This window comes from Sciurus carolinensis, chromosome 11 (genome assembly GCF_902686445.1).
Source record: "Sciurus carolinensis chromosome 11, mSciCar1.2, whole genome shotgun sequence".
In the NCBI taxonomy this organism is placed as follows: domain Eukaryota; kingdom Metazoa; phylum Chordata; class Mammalia; order Rodentia; family Sciuridae; genus Sciurus; species Sciurus carolinensis.
The window spans coordinates 17,132,496-17,152,713 of NC_062223.1; the positions used below are offsets into that span (position 1 = coordinate 17,132,496).

The 20,218-nt window shown below is 38.7% G+C and overlaps 1 protein-coding gene across 1 annotated transcript; it reads right to left on the reverse strand.

Moving 5' to 3' along the window:
* Window positions 1-10,531: 10,531 nt before the first annotated feature.
* LOC124959070 (olfactory receptor 9I1-like) lies at window positions 10,532-11,473 on the reverse strand. Its single transcript, XM_047517712.1, has one exon. The coding sequence runs from the start codon at window positions 11,471-11,473 to the stop codon at window positions 10,532-10,534; it is 942 nt and encodes a 313-aa protein (XP_047373668.1).
* Between the last annotated feature and the right edge of the window lie 8,745 nt (window positions 11,474-20,218).

Consider the following 20,218-nt stretch of genomic DNA (forward strand, 5'->3'; position numbering starts at 1 on the left):
TGATGTGAACCCCACCAAGTTATTTCATCCCCGTTAGAACTACTGCATGCAATAATCCAAATGTTAAATGCTTTGTGGTATATAGAGAATGAAATTGCCTAATATTATTTCTTCAGCTGAAGAACAGTTCTAAGTATTCACAAATTTGAAAATATAATTATTTCAATGAAGTTTTAAGGAATATATTTTTTTGTCACATTTTATCCAGATATAAATAATTACTTCATTTTAATAAAATTTGTCACCACAGAGTTATTTGGTATTAGAAAGCCTGCTCACATGAAAATTTCTAAATAGAGAATATTCATGTTAGAATAAAAGGCAGAAGAGATATAATTATTTTATTTTAATTAAATCAATTTGCGGATGTCATGACCTTTAGTACATAAATCATAAACAATAAATTGAAAATTATTAGAACTAATAAATGACATAAGTAACGTTTAAAGGTAGACCTTCAATGCAAATTAATGATAATTGTGTATATAAGCAGTTAATAATCTGAAAATAATTAAAGGAATTCCACTTTAAAAATCATCAAAAATAATGAAAAGATCATGGAGAAAAATTAAAAACAAAGTGTAGTGTTTTTTTTTTCAAGCATCCTTGAGGATTTTACTTTTATACATTTTATAGGTAAAATATTTTTTTATGTTTCTCATTCTTAGTTGACATAACAGATAATAATTTGTTCAAAGCAAGAGCAGCAACAATGTCTTCAAAGACGTGAGATTTTTAACTATGTAATTAAAAATAAAGTGTATCATGTTATGAAACATCATTAAAAATGTGCACATAGCAACACATACAAATATTTTATTACTATTTTAGTTGCACATATTTATGGGATAACTGTATATATATGTATAGCATGTACTAATCAAGCCATGGTAGTTTTTCCATTTCCTTAAAATTATTAAAAATTTTGATTAGCATACAAAAATTGTACAATGTGGTATTTCAATACATGTCTACAATGTGCAGAAATCAGGATAATTAACATTTTCATCTCCTTATCATTACTTTTATTTGGAGTCTGAAATATTCTGGCTCTTCATAAAACATATAATAGTTTTTTGTGAATTATAATTATACCACTGTGCTGTAGAGCACTATAATTTATGACTTCTATTGAACATGTTTGGGCATTACTTATACTCTTAAAATTATAAAACAATTGAAAGACATGAAATAAAATCTAAATGGGGAAAGACATTCCTTGTTCATGAATCAAAATCCAAAAGCCAAAAATACTCCCCAACAGATCTACAAAGTCAACATCCTCCTTGTCCATCTCCCACCAGCTGTACAGAAAGTGGTAAACTTATTTCAAAATTCATGAGGGAATCCGAGACCCAAAATAAACAAAATAATATGTAAAAGGAAAGGAAAGTTGGATTACTCTCACTTCTCTAATTTTCAAAATTTACCTGAGAAGTGTTATGGTTTAGATGTGAGGTGGCCCCAAAAGCTTACATGGGAGACAATGCTGGAAGGTTCAGAGGAGAAATGATTGGGTTGTAAGAGTCTTAACCAAATCAGTGAATTAATCCCTGATAGGACTAATTGAAGTGGTAGGGTGTAGTTGGAGGAGATTGGACTTGGGGTGTGACTTTGGGGTATATATTTTGTATCTGGAGAGTGAAGTCTCTCTCTCTCTCTCTGGTTCCTGATGATGCCTGCTACTTCCCTCTGCCACACTCTTCCATCATGATGTTCAACCTCATCTCGAGCCCTAATGAATGGAGCTAGTCTTCTATGGACTAAGACCTCTGAAATCATGAGCCTTCAAATAAACCTTCCTCCTCTGCAATTGTGCTGGTCAGATCATTTAGTCACAGCAGTGAAAAAGCCAACTAAAACAAGAAGCTATAGCAATCAAGATTGTATGATTTTTCACTTAGGGTAATGTTCTCCAGTTTAATTCATGTTTTTGCAAATGACAGGATTCCCCCCACCTTTGTGACTGAATAGTACTCTATTGTGTATACATACTATATTTTCTTTATACACTCATTTGTTGATAAACACCTAAGCCGCTCCCATACCTTAGCTATTGTGAATAATATTGCCATGAACATAGGCAGTAAACACAGGAGTACTTGCATCTCTTTGGCATGATGATGTCAATTCCTTTGGATCTATGTACCTCTATGTACTAGTAGCAGGATTGCTGAATTCTATTGTATTTTTAGTTCACAGTACCTCCAAATTTTTCCATAATGAATCAAATATCACATTTTACCCCATAAATATGTACAATTATTATTTGCCAATCAAAACAGTTAGGATAAGTTATAAAAAAACAGAAAAGATAATATGATAATGGTTTAAGAAAAGCAGCTATAAATCAATGGACTAGAATTAAGAATCCGGAAATAAACCCCTAAGAGATATGATTAATTAACTTTCCGCAAGGGCTTCCAAAGAATTCAATAAAAGCATAATAATTTGTTTTCAAGAAAAAAGTCTTGGGACAATGGGATGTCCTCATGCAAACGCATGGAGTTGAACCCCTGTGTTATATCCTATACAAAAATTAAATCAAAATGGATAACAGCCCTAACTGTAAGAGCAAATACTATAAAACTCAGAGGAAAAAAGAGGGAAATGGAAATAAGAAGAAAAATGAGAAAGGTTTTTAATGAAGAAAAATAGGACAAAGAATATCAAAACTTGGGAAATGCAGCTGAAGAGTACTGACAGAGACTTTTATAGCACCAAAGTTTACATTGGTGAAGAAGAAAAGACTCGAGCCAATGATGTAAGCTACCATTATTAAGTAACTGGAAAAAAAGGGTAGAAAACAAAACCAAAATCAACAACAAGGGGACTGACAAAAGCAGAAATTAATAAAATTAAAGGTGGAAAAACAATACAGAAAACAAGTGAAATCAAAATCTGTGCGTTTGGGGGGAAAACTGTAATATCATAAGTCTACAGCTTAAATGATCAATATCAAAATAAAGAGAGGATGTTACCACAGATATTAAAAGAGGAAAAGGGGAAAATGCCATGATTGAATCTATGCCTATAATGCAAAATTTTAGGCAAAATGAACCAATTTTTAAAGAAAGAAAATATCATGGTTCACTGGAGGAAAAAAAATATATACAAGATTAGGCTTTCAGGAGTTGTTTCCATACTGTGTTACTGCGGAAGCGTCTCTGAGTGTATGGAGCATCCGCAGAGGAAAGACTGGAGGATGGGATGAGAACAGTTCTGTGACCAGACCAGCTGCCACCAGGTAAGATTCTCTACATCACCGCAAAGGCCACATCTCCTGGACCTGTGACGCAAAGGCCATCTCAGCCGGCACCCAGGCACAGAGGAGAGATTTCAACCTGTGTGAGGACAGGGGCTGCCACAGCCTGACCCTGCTCTCCATCAGCCCTGGGGGTGCTGGGCTCATATGTGCTGAGGTTGCCTGCCCTTCAGCTCTTTCCAGACATTCTCTAAGTGATGCTGACCCAGAAAGAGGAAAAGTGAAGAGCGGAGGGAGTGCACTACGTTCCCACCTAAGCATGGGCACACGAGGGACCTTCAGGAATCCAACTCCAGTCTCTTGGTTCTCAGATTGATGCCCATGTTCCAAACCTAGATCTGGCTCAGATCCTCCCCACAACCCAGGCGGGTGAACAGGCATCCAGTGAATGCACTGAACCCTAAATGAGGGTGCACCACTGGCACCAGCTTGCACAGCCTCCACCAGCAGCTCTGGTAAAGGGAGGTGCTGGGCTGGACAGCACATCAGCTGAGGGGTCCAGGAAGTCCTGCCAGGTCTGCAACATGAGCCACCAGGCTTCTAGCAGGCACTTTGAGATGTCCCTACTGCTATGGTCCTCTCCCACAGTGGTCTCAGCAGGCCTTTCTGGGGTCCAGGAAACCCCAATGTGTTGAGCATGGGTCGAGTCCCTCCTCTCACACCTGCTTCTTGTCCTAGCTTTGGTAAAGCCCAGACTATAATGCCTTGTCCCCTGGCTGATGACCAGTTGTCCAGAGCACATTAGCAGAGGTAATTTTAAAGGTAAAAGACTCACTTCTCAACTGCTTCGACTTTGGAGTTACACTTCCAAAGTCAGACATAACGTTAGATTCACAGCCATGCCCAGGATGTCCCCTCTCCAGACTCTTCTCTGGCCCCTGGGTGTGATGGACACACTGTGTGTCCTTTACCAGCTGCTTCTTCTCCCTGCCTACACTCTCTGGGAGTTACAGGTTCAGAAGGGTTAGTCAAAGAGGCCTTAACGTTGGTGCCATATGTGTGCAATTTCTTTTTGCACACTTGTTTTCTGCAATGGTTTAGTTTGACTTCTTTAATTGTCCTTGTGTCACTAGCATAGCATAGAAGCCAGAATAAATTGATGTGGTCCTTAGGAAAAGCTGTACCTGCCACCATCCAGAGAGCTCAGAGTAGAGAGTTAGGGGCGTGGAGGAGTGCTGGACTCACAGTGCCCTCTTCTCCCACCTTAAGTCCTCCAGATTGCAAGAGATCCTGCTCCAGTTCCCTCTTGCTCCCCTCCCCTCCCCTCCTGGTTTAGTTTGCTATTTTCAGAGAGGGGACATAGGATGCTGTTCCTGATTTCTGTGGGCAGCAATTTGGTCTTTCCCAGCAGGAGAGGTAGAGGGGAGCTAACTAGGGAAAGAAATTGATCAAATTATGTTGTGTGCATGTCATAACCAATACTGTTGTTCATGAAATCGACACCTATACAAATTACATTTGTTTAGCATATTAAAGTATTGTGGTATATTCATTAGATTTGTTATATATCCCGCACAACCACATTTCTATTAAATAAATTTAATTTGTCATTAGTATTGTTCTTTTTCATTTTATTTATATATTTTTCTGTTTTCATTGAAGCATTAAAATTACACATAATAGTGAGATTCACTGTGACATATTCATACATGCACACAACATAATATGCTCAATTTCTTTCCCTAGTTAACTCCCCTCTGCCTTTCTTGCCCTTGCCCTGGATCTCCTTCCTCTATTCTACTTGTCTCCCTTCTATTTTCATGGGATCCCTTTCTTTTCCTTTTTTTCTCTCTCTTTAACTTCTGTATGTGAGAGAAAAAATTCAAACCTTGAGTTTCTGAGTCTGGTTTATTTCAATTAGCATGATGTTCTCCAGTTCTATCCATTTGGAAGTGACATGCTATGAGTATTATTCTAACAACAGCAGCAGCAAAAACACTCCAAATAAGAAAAACTGCATGATAAATTCAACCAAATGATTAAGAAAAATGAAATACAAATTCAGCACAACTGTTTGAGAATATAAAAGACAACAGTTCCATTCCCAAATCATTTTATGAGGCCAGAATTGTCCTCATGCCAAAGCCAGTTAAAGACATTTCAAGAAACGAAAATCACATGCCAATAGTCCTCATGAACTTTATCACAAAAACATTAAGATATTTGGAAACAGAACCCAACAATAGATCAGAAAGTTAATATATTAACCCCACATCATAACCACTGGAGTTTACTTTGGGAATGCATGTCTGGATCAACAATCAGAACCTACACAATGTATTCCAAATTATCAACAGACTAGAGATATCAATAAATTCATAAAAACCACATGACAAAATTCAACTATCTACAGTGTTGTACTGAATAAAGAATAGACATATTGCATGAGGTGAAAACAAGAGTCCAACTATAGAACACACTGATATTGTCAACTTGTTTTGACAGGTTTGTAAAGACTGATCTATGGGGGGAAAAATTCTTTCAAACATTTCCAAGAATGGTTTAAGAAAAACTGCATGCAACAATGAATGGATATAACATGTACTTACAGAAACGAATTCTAAATGGCTAATACACGTAAACATAAGACTAAAATTATGCAGGTTTGAGAATACAGTGTAGAAAATCACAGTAACACTATTAGCATCTGAAAATATTTTGAATATGACCCCAAAATATAACCCATCACACTCTAAAAACTAAAACACAATCCTTTATGTCCTTTCATCTAGATTCATTCATCTGGCAGCCCTCCCCTGGAGGGTTGTAGCTATGCTCTCATCTACTCAAAATAATAATTGTCTTAGGGGAAAACCTGCACGGTAGGAACATTCTAGAAACCCCAATCTTTGTTACTTTCTGTGTCCATGTCTGTCCAGTGCTCTGCATTCGAATGTGGCAATGTGTCCATGAAGGTCCGGGTGACTGAGTTCTCTTTACTGCCACCTTTAGGTGTGACTATGCACATGGCTTTCCGGATGTGCTCAGTGAGGTCTGATGCTGCAAGTGGTGACTCACGATGCTCCTGTCCACACTGGTCAGCAGCATGCTTGACTCTCACCAGAGACCATCTTACAGATACAGGGGACCCCAAACCTGGAATGGACTAGGGATGTGCTCCTGTGATTTCCCATCTCTGCTGCTCAGAATCTCAAGTCTTCTGGAGACAACTCACGGGATGCAGCATGGGAAGTGAAGAGAAGGCCAAGCAGTAGGATACTCCCATCACAACCTGAGCTGCCAGCAGAGTCTCAATTCTTCTAACGCTTGTGACCCATGAGGTGCTTCATTTCATTTTGTTTGGAAATTGGGCTCCCTGTTAAAAAGAGGTTCGAATGTGTCTGGTCATTACATTTCCTTCATTTGGGTCAAGAAAAATAATGCAAACCAGAGAAGCAACTTGTATGCAGTGTGTCAGAAATCATTGCCTCCCAGATTTATTTCACTGAGGTCAGAACATTAGAATCCCAGTTGGTGCCTGAGGAATGGCCGCAGAGTCAGAAAAGTATAAACCAGAACTCACAAGGTCCAGACTGGGACCATAGGGATGGGAAGGTTTCTGTAACACAGCGAGGATACCCAGAGTTGGGGTGTCGGTCCATCATCTCCTGCATTGTCCGCTCTGCTCCTATGACGTCCATTTCCTCGAGAGGAACTCAAAAGTTTCTTGTAACTAATGCCTTTCATCCGACCTCACCAGCAGGAGAAACCTCCTTGGAAGGAACGGGGTCTGTTCTTTGTCCACACATGAGTACGTGGTGATAGTGTGGTATCAGGGCACCAATATCTCTATGCACTTGCATGTTTGCTACTGATTACTATTTCAGCAAGGTATGTATTCCTATTTCCATTTAACAGAGGACAGAATTGAAGACTTGAGAAGAGAAATAACTTGCCTAAAAAGACACCAGATAAAATCTAATCTGTTCAGCAATTTGAAAGGCAAGTTCATTCGTCTCTGGTATATATTTTATCTCCCCACTTAATATAGTTATCAGATTTACATTATGTTGTAGGGAAAGAGTTGGTCTTGCACTCCTGAGAGGAACTTCTATGAAGCAAAGTTAATATTTCTGTGCTGCTTTCTGATCAGGTTCAAGGAGATTGCTGCTATGGGCATTTTAAATACCTGGAAAATGCAATTACCTAATGTTCCTTGGGCTGATTTTATACATATGCTGGAAACTTGAAAATTGCTGGGAGAGATTTTTTAAATGTCCTCAAGATAAATTTGTGAGGTAATGCATATATTAATTAGCTCGTCTTAGCCGGTCCACTATGTACACGTGTATCAAAACATCACTTTGCATGACATAAACACATGCAATTTTTATTTTTCAGTTGAAAAAATTCAATAAAGACTATTGCAAAAATTCAGTAACAGCTTCAGAGCTGGAAAAAGTCATTCTTGAGGAGGATCCTTGAATCCCACAATGTTACTGCCAAGGAAAATCAGGGTGCTGTGGTTTGCCTTGGGCACAGATCTCATGATCTTGGACATAGGCCCATGCTTAGGGTATGGTAGGGGTTCAGGTATTTTTTAACATTTTTGTTGTGAAATATATGTATTTATTTATTGTCTAAATTTTATTAAACTGTATTCAAAATGCACATAAAATAAAAACAAATATAATACAATTTGTATAACAAATATCCAGGCAATCACTGTCAAACCACAATACATGAAATACTTTCTCTCTCCAGAAGTTCCTAGGTGGTACTCTCCCTCCTTACAAAACCTTCCTTTGCTGCTGTGTGTTTTCAGTAGTTAAAGGTTTTTCATCTATGTATATGTCTCTCTAACAATATAACCTTTCTTTCTTTCTCTCTCTCTATATATGTACACAAGGGTGCACGCACACACACACACACACACACACACACACACAACCCAATTATTTCCACTTATTTTCTGTAATAAGTGTTTCTCTCTTACATGAAGGAAGCCTGAAGACAGACAGTCCCTGGCTCACATGATGGACTAAAAATATCCTTTTTTTCTTCTGCCATTGACAGTATTGATTTCATCTGCAAAGTCACCTTATGATCCACAATGATAACCTGGGGTCCAGCCATTAAGGCACACTCCAAGCCAGAAGAATAAAAATCCAAAGGCTAGCAGAGTTTTGTGGGGTTATGACAATTTTTTATGAAGTTTTGTTACCCATATCCTGGTGCTCAAAGGCAAGTTTCTCCAGTGTACCTCATTAGGTCATTGGAAATCCAGGGTTACCAGTTATGTGTATCTTTGATTTTTAAAAGATAATGCCAAACTCTTTTCCAAAGTTGTTACACAAGCTAATCTTATTCTTTTTTTCCATATCAGGTATTTTAATTTCTGCCTATTCAAATGAGCATGTTTTGGGCTCAAATATGAATTTTCCTGATTACTAATGAGAATAAGCATCTCTTCATAGATTTAATAATGTTTGAATATACTCTATCTGGGTCAACAGGATTTCCTATTCTGAATTTCTTCACATGTTCAGCTTCATAATGGCCATGAAAATTTTGTATTAGCCAAACACAGGTCAGATGTTTATTTCTGAATCAATCAGCTACAGACTATGCAATGGTCCAAGCCAAAGGATTCGCACCTCATAAAACTGATGGTGGATGGGTTTGTCGAGCACAAAACAATAAGTTCAATGAAAGAAACATCCTTTGGTCATCTTTGAATATGAGATGTGCAAATGAATGCACCTCTTCCCAGTTAAGCATACAAGTTTGTTTAATTTCTTGGGCAAAGATTGAGTCATACATTCTCCTCAGTTAAATGCCTTTCACCATCTTTGGTTCATAATATTCTTCACTTTTTACAATGGCTGTGGAATTGTCACAAATGCCCAGAGTTGATACAAAAAAGTGAAGAAAACAGAAAGGAAGAGAAAAATCTAAATTGAATACTAGATTTATTCTAGGAGATTTCTTATTCATCTGCTGATTTCATTTTTACAGTATCTTCTTGGATTTGGAATTGTTATACTTGATTTAGACCTGAGAAGTCAAATCATATCCCCAAAGTCTCACAATGAATTAGAAGGACATTAGAGTCAAGGATACAGGATTTAGTTTGAAGTCTAACTCCACAGCTTGTCCACGGCTATACTCTTAAGTAATTTTGAATCCTGGGAAAGTGTTTACTTAATTTTAAAAAATGGGAATTTTATATTTAGTCCTGTCTCCCCTTCTTGCCTTATAGAATTTCCATAAAACTCAAATGGAACCATGCATGTCATATAACAATTCCTTCAAAAGCCATCATTGAGAGCTCATGTGATCTGGACATTGGACTTAGAAATGAAGGAAACAGACTGTGTTCTCAAGGGTTTTACAGTCTGATGCAGGAGTTATGGTAATTTCCCCTCTCACCAGATCTTTGCTAGGGAAGGTGATGTGTAGTTTAACTGTTGTCTGTATCCCTCTTTGCTCTCCAACATGATTGACCCTCACAATAGAACACTTAACAAATGAGAACTGTTCATGAAGTAGGCAATGGGGTGAGGAAAGGCATCACACTGTGTCTTTTAGAAACTAGAGCTGGACCTTGTAGACACCCAGTGGCACTATGACCAGTGTCACTAAGTGGCTTAGTTCTTCCTGAGATATCAGCATATCACTGAGGCAGGAACCACAAAGCCTAGTTCCAGTTGAGGTACCAGCTGGCAAAGCCATTTGTAAATTCCACTCTGTCCTGAGCAGGAAGGAAGACACTCTAAGGGGCAAGACACTCTAATGGTGAAGAGGGAGGCCTATATCTCAAAGATGTCCTTCCCTGGGTCAGTTAGAGTCTCAGTTCTATTTTATATAGTTCTCATAATTACAGTGATCATTCACTTACATATTAAAAGGAGAAAGAAGACCAATTAGCACAACTCACAGGGGTCCCCGGATGTCATCTTCGAGAAGAAGGACATGGTAATGTTGATAGGAGCCCAAAGGAGAAGGAAAGAGTGGCAAGAACTGGGATGGTGAAATAAACTCAAGACACCTTGAACTTCAGGATTTCTAAGTTGAGACATCAGAGAGTGGTAGGACTGATAAGTGACAAAAACATGGGCTGGAAGTGGGAGAGGGGAGGAGAAGGAGGTTCCATGGAGTTACTGGCTAAACCTTCACATTTTTTTGGTTTTGTTTATGTGCCTGGTGGGCCTGGTCTATCTTCTCTCTGTTTTTGCATGTAGGATCCATATTGCTCTGGTGCCTATTAGGATATGTTGCCATGGGAGCAAAAGTGACCAGGATAAGAAGACCTCTCATTTGTGTCTACCCGCTCTGGGACACCTGGAATCTACTGGTGACCTTTTTGATGGCAGCTTTCACATCCTTGTTCCTCAGGCTGTAGATCAGAGGGTTCAGCATGGGGATGACCACAGTGTAGAAGACGGACACCACCTTGTCTTCCTCCAGCGAGTTGCCTGAGCCGCTTCGTATATACATGAAGATCAGTGTCCCAAAGAAAAGGGCCACGGCGGTGAGGTGGGAGGCACATGTGGAGAAAGTCTTGGCCCTGCCACCTGCAGACTTCACCCTCAAAACGGCCTTGATGATGAGCAGGTAGGAAATGAGGATGGCCAAGGCATTGGCCAAAATCACAAAGTTGCCAAAGAAGACAATGATGATCTCAGCGTTCATTGTGTCACCGCAGGCAAGCTTCAGCAGGGGCGGGAGGTCACAGAAGAAGAAGTTGATCTGGTTGTCCTCACAGAAAGAGAGGGAGAAGGTGCATGTGGTTCTCAGGATGGCCCCAGACATCCCACAGACATAGGCTCCCAGCACCAAACTCCAGCAGATTCTGGGATTCATGGCCACTGCGTAGAGCAGTGGGTTGCTAATAGCAACACAGCGGTCATAGGCCATCACTGCCAGCAGGAAACACTCTGTGGCTGCACAGATGGTGAAGAAGAACTGGGCAGCACAGCAGCCATAGGAGATGACCATTTTGCCTGTGGCCAGTGTGGCCAGGATCTGAGGGGTGATGACTGAGCTGTAGCAGGCATCTATCAGGGAGAGGTGGCTCAGGAAGAAGTACATTGGGGTGTGGAGCTGGACATCCACTTGGATGAGAACCACCATCCCCAGATTCCCCAGAAGGGTGACAAGATAGAAACTGAGAAAGAGCAGGAAAAGGGGCATCTCCAGGTTCGGATGACCAGTAAAGCCTGTGAGAACGAACTCAGCTACTCTGGTGAGGTTATTCTTGGCCATGGGTTCAGGGTGGACTGTTGGTCTGAGGATGAGAATGAAGTAAAAAAAAAATTCTTAGAATCCAAGAACAGAATCTCTTTCTCCATAGTAGAAGCTGAGTTTATAATTCTGAATTTACATACTGAGTTGTTTTTCAGAAATCCTGAACCCGGCTGATTCTCCTTGAGCTTCTCCTGCATTGTATGAAGCTGAACCCTCAGTTGTTGCTTCTGATTCAGATTACTTCTGTTTCTCATTGGAGATTTCTGTAAACATAAAAGACACATGATTCTCAGGTTTTGAAGAGAAAAAGACAACATCTATCCTAATCCCACCTGGGACTGGACACCCCATGTGGTCATCTAGTTGCTACATGAGCCTCCATCTGCAGACAGCTCCACCTGTAATTCTGTGTGGACCTGGATTCTCCTTCTCTGTGCCTTCCACCCACTGACCTTAGTTTCTTCCCTTCCAGACACACAACAATTTTAATCCCTTCTTACCATGAAATCTGTTCAGAAGGTAGAATATGATGACATGGTAAATAAGTTGATCTAATTTTCTTCTTACTATATGATTTTTCAAGCAGGTAGTCAAAAATTGCCTGGTCAGTTAGTCTTAGTTCATATCTAAAAGTTTTTCTCCACCTTAATCTTTACCACTCCAGCACAGATACAGGAAGTAGAGTAAATTATAGGGAAATCTTTTGTCTAAGCTCTGCTTTCTGTTGTCAACCCCCCATAAAACTGTATTTTATAAAGTTTACTTACAACATGTAAATCCAGAGAGATTAGAGCTGCAGGCTTAGAAACTATTACTCCAATCTTACTTGTAAATTTTATATAAGAGTTGAAATCCCATGCTGGACACGGTCCCAAGGGATGACAAATTCTGATGGCAAAGGCCCTGGTTCACCTTCCTGGTGTGCATGTGAACCGTCCTTCAAAGTCAGTATTTCCCCAGGGTTTCTAGGGTAATAGTGTCATCTTTATTACCTGGTACAACAATCCAGTGGGATTTTTCTTCATTTGGGATTAAAACTAATCTAAGGTAGTTCAAGAATTTTGCTCAGATAAGTGAATGTAGCTGACCAATTTTAGGTTTCCTTCTTCCTAAGCAAACCCAAGGGTATCGAAAGTGTTTTGGAGCTGGTTTTATGGAAGAAATGCTGCAACCCCAGAGGTTTCTGCTGGATCGTGAATCAGCAGCTGGGACACCCCAGGGCCCCTGGGAAAAGCTAGCCCTGTCAGGGAGAATGCACTTCAGCAGAGCTCATTATCCATCTTCTCCACACATCCTAGAGGAGAAAAGCAAAGCTTTGGGGATTTCAGGGCAACTCCTAGGCCTTGTTAGTCTCAAAGCTAAACTGCAGCTACTGCAAGGAAAAAAAGGTTCTTTTCATTACTGGTCCTCATGTTTTCCTATCCTGCAGTGAGTGCTATCAGGACCGGAACTCGGATGTGGACCTTTGGTGGAGTGATCTTTACATTGCACCCATCCTTGGTCCTGCTGTCAAGTCCCGTCGCAGGGGCTGAAGCTTGCTGCACTATCTGCTCAGTGTTTTATGAGGAAGAACGATTATTGATCGTGAGGTAATACATGCAGTACAGTATACACACACCCAATTGGCATCTCCTCTGGGGAGCTTGTTAGCTCGCCTTCCTTGAAGACTCATTTCCAGGACTCCTGTGTCCACTCTCCCTGGCTATTCCAGTTCGCGGTGTTGATCCTGCAGAATTCTTGTCTCTACACTTCCATGCGCTTCTCTTTAATCACTTGCCTCAGAGGGGGTCTTTTGTCAGTCCTCAGTGGTCACTCCCAAGTCCTGACTGGGTTCCTCAGAGGAGACAAAGTCTTCCTCATCATGCAGGTGCTGCTCAGATGATCTCTCAAAACTTTCACCACGTGGAAAAAGTCCTGCTGGCTCTGGTGGCCTGTGAGCACCATGCAGCAGGGTGCCAACCCTTTCATTGATCCTCATCGTGACTACAGCTCTGTTGCACTTGGACAACTGTAGGCTGCCACCTCTGTACCCTAGACCACACACACAGAAAATCATAAAAACCAGGAGAATAGATCCTCAGTCATTAACTGTGAAATTGTGTAAGAGTAGGCTCTTTGTTTAACCTGGAAAATCACTTCATACTTACTGATTTTACCTATAACTAAAATGACTTTAACGGTTCACGTAGAATAAGATCGGACAATGACTATCATGAATCAGCACCACGCACCACGTGTTCATTGTCCCGTTTTTACCGTCAAAATACTGTATAAAAATCTATCACAACCATGTGAATGTGTTCAATAACACTGAGCAGTATACTCAAAATGGTTTAAGTGGTCAGCTTTTATTGTGTTGATTTTACCATTATCAAAATAAACAAATGAAACACACAAACATTTGATTTCAATTCATAACAACTCAGCTTTTTGATATAGGGAAGTTGAGGGTCAGATATCCAAAACCAGTACCGCTGAGCTGAAATCAAAGCAGGGGGCTGTGCTCCTTCCAGAAGCTTCTGGGGAGCATTGGTCCTTGTCACCTTCACCCTGAGGTGACTGCCTGCACTCCTTAGCGCTGAATGCCAGCTGTCTCCACTGCTTTCTCTGCTTTGTCTTTCTTCAACCTCCCTTTTCCTCTCTCTTTTAAAAATGATATAAAATTCTCAAAACATAGGATTTACTCTCTTTGAATGTACAATGCAATGACATTTAGAACCTTCACAGGTTCTGAGGTGCAGCTATCTCTATCTATTGGATTCCCAAATCTCCCATTACCAACGCAACATACATAAAGTTATACATTTAAACCCATTAGGACATAACTCTCTTGCCTCCTGCCCTCTGTCCAAGGTGATCAGTAACCTGCTTTTGTATTCTTGTCTCTACCTATTCTGAGCAATTTGTATAAAAAGCAATCATCAAATAGGTGACATTTTTGTCTGACTAATGTCATTTGTTGTTTCCATGGCTCATCACTATTACAACATCTATTGGCACTTTATTTCCTTTATGACTGAATAATATTCCATTGCATGGAAATACCCCTTTGTTTATTCATTCCTCAGATGATTGGACCTGCTTATACTTTTCAGCAATTGTGAATAGTCCTGCTATGAACACCCACTACGTACAAATATTTGTGTGCCTACTTTCAAACTTCTGAGGATGTTTTAGAGCCTAAGGGTTGAGTCACACGGTAATTTAACTTTTGAGGAACTGCCAAACTGTTTTCCACAGAAGCTACACCATTGTACACTCCTATCAGCAATACATGAGGGTTCTAATTTCTCCACATTGTTAACAATTTATATGCCTCATTTTAAAATGAATCATCCTAGCAATAATAACGTACTATTTCACTGAGGTTTTGATTTGAAGTTCCATAGCAATTAAGGATGTTGCTTATTGGACATGTGAATATATTCTATTTCTTTCTTTCTTTCTTTCTTTCTTTTTTCTTTCTCTCTTTCTTCCTTTCCCTCTTTATTTCTTTCTTTCTTTTGTGTGTGTGTGTGTGTGTGTGTGTGTGTGTGTGTGTGTGTGTTGTGTGCTGGGGGTTCTGGCATGTTAGACAGGTTCTCTTCCACTGAGCTCCATCCCCAGTCTGGCCATTTGTAGATACTCTTTAAAGAAATGTCTATTCAAGTCTTTTGCCCATTTGTAGTTGGGTTGCAAGTGTTTCTGTTGTTACTTTGTGGAGGTTCTTTATATATTCTGGCCATTAAAACCTTCCAGACATAAGATCCGTGAATAGTTTCGCTGATTTTTTTAGGCTGTCTTTGCAATGCTTGATACCTACTAATGAATAAAAGTTTTAAATTTTGATAAAGTCCAAGTCATCAGCGTTTTTTTATTTTTTTTGTTTTATTTTGTTCTTATACTTTTTAAAAATCTCTTATCAGTGTCTTGTAGTTATACATAAAGTGAGACTCATTTTGACATATTCACAAATGCATATAACACGGCTTGCTCCACTTCACCCTCAGTACTTCCCTTCCCCTTCCCTCCTCCAATCCCTCCCCTCTACGCTATTAGTCTTCCTTCTGTTTATTTCTTTTAAATTGGTAAATTATAGTGGTATATAAAATTAGAATGCATTGTGATATAACTATAAATGGACATAGAATGAACATAGAATCAACTTCATTCCCTAGTTCTTCCCCTTTTCCTCCCCTCCTTCTTCTATGATTTTTTGTATTCTCTATGATTTTTTGGCTTTGGGAACATAATTACCTGGGGAATTTTTTACATTTTTAAAAATTTGTTCTTTTTAGATATACATGACAGTCAAATGTATTTTGACATATTACACACATGTGGAGTATAGCTTATTCTAATTAGAATCCTATTCTTTTGGTTGTACATGCAGTGGAGTTACCCTGGTTGTGTATTCATATACAAGGATAGAAAAGTTATGTCCATTCAATCCTACTGTCCTTCCTATCCCCTCCCCCTCCCTTCTCTTTATTCCCCTTAGTCTAGTACAATGGACTTCTATTCTTCCCCTCCTCATCCTCCCTTGTTGTGAGTTAGCATCCACATATCAGAGAGAACATCTGGTCTTTGGATTTGGGAACTGGCTTATTTCACTCAGCATGATATTCTCCATTTCCATTCATTTACTGGCAAATGGCATAATTTCATTCTTCTTTAAGGTTGAGTGATATTCCATGGTGTGTGTGTGTGTGTATATATATATATATATATCACATCTTCTTTATTAATTCATCAGTTGAAGGACACCCAGGTTGATTCCATAGCTTAGCTATTGTGAATTGAGCAGCTGTGAACATTGATGTGGCTGCGTCATGGTAGCACGCTGATTTTAAGTCCTTTGGGTATAAACTGAGGACTGGAATAGCTGGGTCAAGTGGTGGTTCATTCCAGCTTTTCTGAGGAATCTCCACACTGTTTTTCAGAGTGGTTGCACCAATTTGAAGCAATATATGAGTGAACCTTTTTCCCCACATTTATTGTGCATTCTTAATTGCCATTCTAACTGGAATGAGGTGAAATCTCAGTGTAGTTTTAATTGGCAAGGATTGCTAGAGATATGGAACATTTTTTCATATGTTTGTTGATCATTCATCTAATGACCTGCTTTAACCCCTTGACATAGTCATAAGCATTTCTCCATCATATGTGGTGAAGTGCTCACCTCCAGCAAGTAAATACGGATTTCTACACATTCAGGGACCTCTTAAACTTTTCTGTTTAAAACGAACAAATGGCCCCCCAAAAGAAACTGCCCCCACAAAAGCTGAAGCTGTGATAAAGTAAATAGGAATATGCAGTGGAGCTTGGGCAGTGAGGACATTGCTGGGACAGGCCTTCCTGAACACTCAGCCACACTGCACCTCCTGGAGCAGAGGTCATTGTAATACACCGCTGAGGTTGGTTCTTGTCATTTTGTGTCATATCCTAGAAACCATTAATAAATCCAAACTCATGGATTTTACCCATGTTTTCTTCTAACAGTTCTGTGGTTCTAACTCTGTTTCAGTCAGTGATATATTTTGATTTGCTCTGGTATTTCCACTTGTCTTAATGCTATTGTTTATGAGTGCATTTTCCCCACTGAGTAAACTTGTCACCCTTGCCAAAATGCAATTGAACCTGGACAGATGGACTCTTAATTCCTGGACTCTTAATTCTATTCCACGGGTTCACTTAAGCCAGTGCCACATGGCAATGACTGTGGTGGTTGAGTAATACATTTTGAATTTGGAATAGGCATGTGCTCCTACTTTGTTTTTCTGTAAGATTATTTTGGTTGTTGAACATCCTTTGAAATTCAATATGATATTTGTATTGGCTTTTACATTTCAGGAAACAAGCCTTTAGGATCTTGGTAGGAATTTCATTAAATCTATTTAAAGTATTGCCATTTAAAAATACTAACTTTTAAAACCCATGAAAATTTAAACTCTAGGGATTTGGGAATTTCAGCAATTTTTTGTACTTTGAAGGTGTAAGTGTGTAACTTTTTGGTTTATATCCATTTCTGGATGTTGATTGACTTGAATACTGCTATAAGTGGATTTATTTTTAAATTTCCTCTTAAGATTATTTATTGTCAGTATGTAGAAACGCCATTGAAATTTGTTTGATAATCTTAAATCCTGTGATTTTACTGATTAAGTTTATTGGGTAATATTGTTCTGTACACACTTTAAGATTTTTGATATATAAGATCATGTCATCTGAGAGTAGACATAGCTTTTCTTCTATCCAATTTGGTATCTTTTATTTTCCTTGCTTGCTGTTCTGGTTTGAACTTCTGGAACAATTTAGAACTCAAGTAATGAGAGCAGCAATACTTGTGTCTGATGTTTTGGGGAATCTTCAGTCCCTCACTTTGGATTATAGTCTTAGCTGTGGTTTGTACGTGCTCTTTACTGTTAGTGGACATTCACTTCAGTTCTAGTATTCTGAGTATTCTTTTCATGAAAGAAGTAAAACTTTGGCAATTGCTTACTCTGGATTATAGAAATGATCTTGTTGTTCCCTTCATTATATTAATTTGTTTATTACATGGCTTGATTTTTGCATATTGAAACACCTTCACATTCTTGGAATAAGAATTGCTCATTCATGATTTATGGTTATGTTCACTTATGATGGATTTGTCCTGCAAGTGTTTTTTTAACATCACTTCACTGTATTAAACAGGGGTATTGATCTGTACTTTTATTTAATTCGTGTTTTTGTCTAGCTTTGTTATGAGGTTATGCTGACTTCGCAGAATGAGTGAAGCAGTGTTTTATATATATATATAAAACATATAAATAAACATATATATAAATACCCAGATGAAATGAAAATGTTCAAACAAAAAACAAACTTAGGGAAGTGAAAGTTAGATGGACTTTATTTCTAATCGCCAAAAATGAAAACAGCATTAATGTCTCTCAACTAAGGAATGTAAAAATTAATATGTATTTCAGTATGAATGGACCTCAGTTATGTTACACTCATTGAATGAACCACAGATGGCATATCCTAGGAGTCTAGTCAAGGACATTCTTGCAAAGGCAAAAACAAATGGAAAAAGTTGGTGGTGTTTGCTGGGGCAGGAGGTGGGAGAGACAATTGACCAAAAAGATTAAGAAGTTTGTTACAGGTGATTTTTGGTAGTGGTTGCGTGAATATACGTTCGAAGCGAATTTTGAAGCTCTACATTAAAAAGTATGTGTATTTGTCTTTCAATTATATATTGAAGATTGAAATGAGAATTGGCAGATAACACAATTACATGTGTGCACACATAAAATATCCACCTTAGTCCCACAGGTAGTTTAATTGCTTCTTTCCTTAAAAAGTGGGATGAAGCACTGTAGACTCCCTCATGGGAGGGCATCCCAGGAGAGCTCTGTGTATGCAGTGCCCCCGTGGTCATTATTAATTCCTCTGAATATTATTATCTGTCATTACAGACAGGTTTTCTTCCAACCTAAAGGCTTGTTGCGAGTGCACAACTGTGGTCAAGAAAAATACCCCGAGATTAAAGTCATATTGATTGACTTTGGATTCATAACCACTTACCAAGTTGTTTTGAAATTTTATTTGCAAACATACTACTGTAGATAATGTATGAGACATAACATCATAATATTTCTTTTACAAATAAGGAGGAGGTGTGTCCTCCACAGACACTGTAAGAATGCATGGTAGATTCAGGACCCAAATGCTTACTAGAGTCTTTTCTAGACCTCAGCATCCTTTGGCAACTACCTGCGAGAGAGCTGCTCCAACAATATGGTTTTTCATGGAAGAATTTCTGTTTTCAAACACTCTGTTCAGGATTGACTATCATTTGTTTTTGAAGAGCAAGGTAAGCTTTTATATTCAATATGTACTTATGGTGAAAAGTGTAATTCATTTTAAAATAGTGGGGCAGGTGGACCTTCTGTGAATTACATCAGCACAGAAGTGGGACTGTGAGCATGTTTCTAAAACACTGAGGTGAAGCTGGAATGCAAATACTAAAAGTTCTTCAGGAAAGAGTTTAGTGATATTTATAAAATATCGTATTGCTGCTTCCCAAAATATTTTTAAAGAAAAATGAATATCTAGTAATTTCTAGTTATTCACTCCCTGGTGGTTTTTTACTAGAGATTAAAGAGCACAGAGAGTGCAATGATCCTTCTTTAAATAGAAAGGGACCTGATGAATAATCAAGATCTGAACTTCATTTTAACATTTTAACATTTTGCCCATAATCCCATGATCTATTGTTACTGGCACATCTACAAATATCAATGGTCATATAGTAAAATTAACGCTTTTGATTGAAATTACACTGAGTTTAAGTATTCGATTTTGAATCTTCCTCAATATACCTCAATCTACAGGTAGATATACAGGGACACAAAGTCCCCATCAAATGTTGTAGAACACGCTGTGTTAAAAGTGCTACATACCTTAAGGTAGACAAACATAAAGCCCTTGCGGGCTGGACTTGCAAAGTGATGTTGCCAGGGAATAGAATAAGAATAATAGGGAATAGTAGTTAGCAGAGAATGAGTGAGCTTCCAAACTCCTCAAATTGAAATAGATGAGACAGACATCGTTACCCTATGTACATGTACGATTTCATGAATAGCATCAATCTACATCGGGCACAACCACATGACAAAAAGATGTAACCCATTTGTGTACAATGAACCAAAATGCAGTGAGTAAAATTTTAAAAATATATATACCAGAAGAAAAAAATTAATATTTTTAAATTGTTCCTGTGGCGGGGGGGAATCCTAG

Coding starts and splice junctions, on each gene's coding strand:
- LOC124959070 (XM_047517712.1), bottom strand. CDS start 11,473: ATGGCCAAGAATAACCTCACCAGAGTAGCTGAGTTCGTTCTCACAGGC.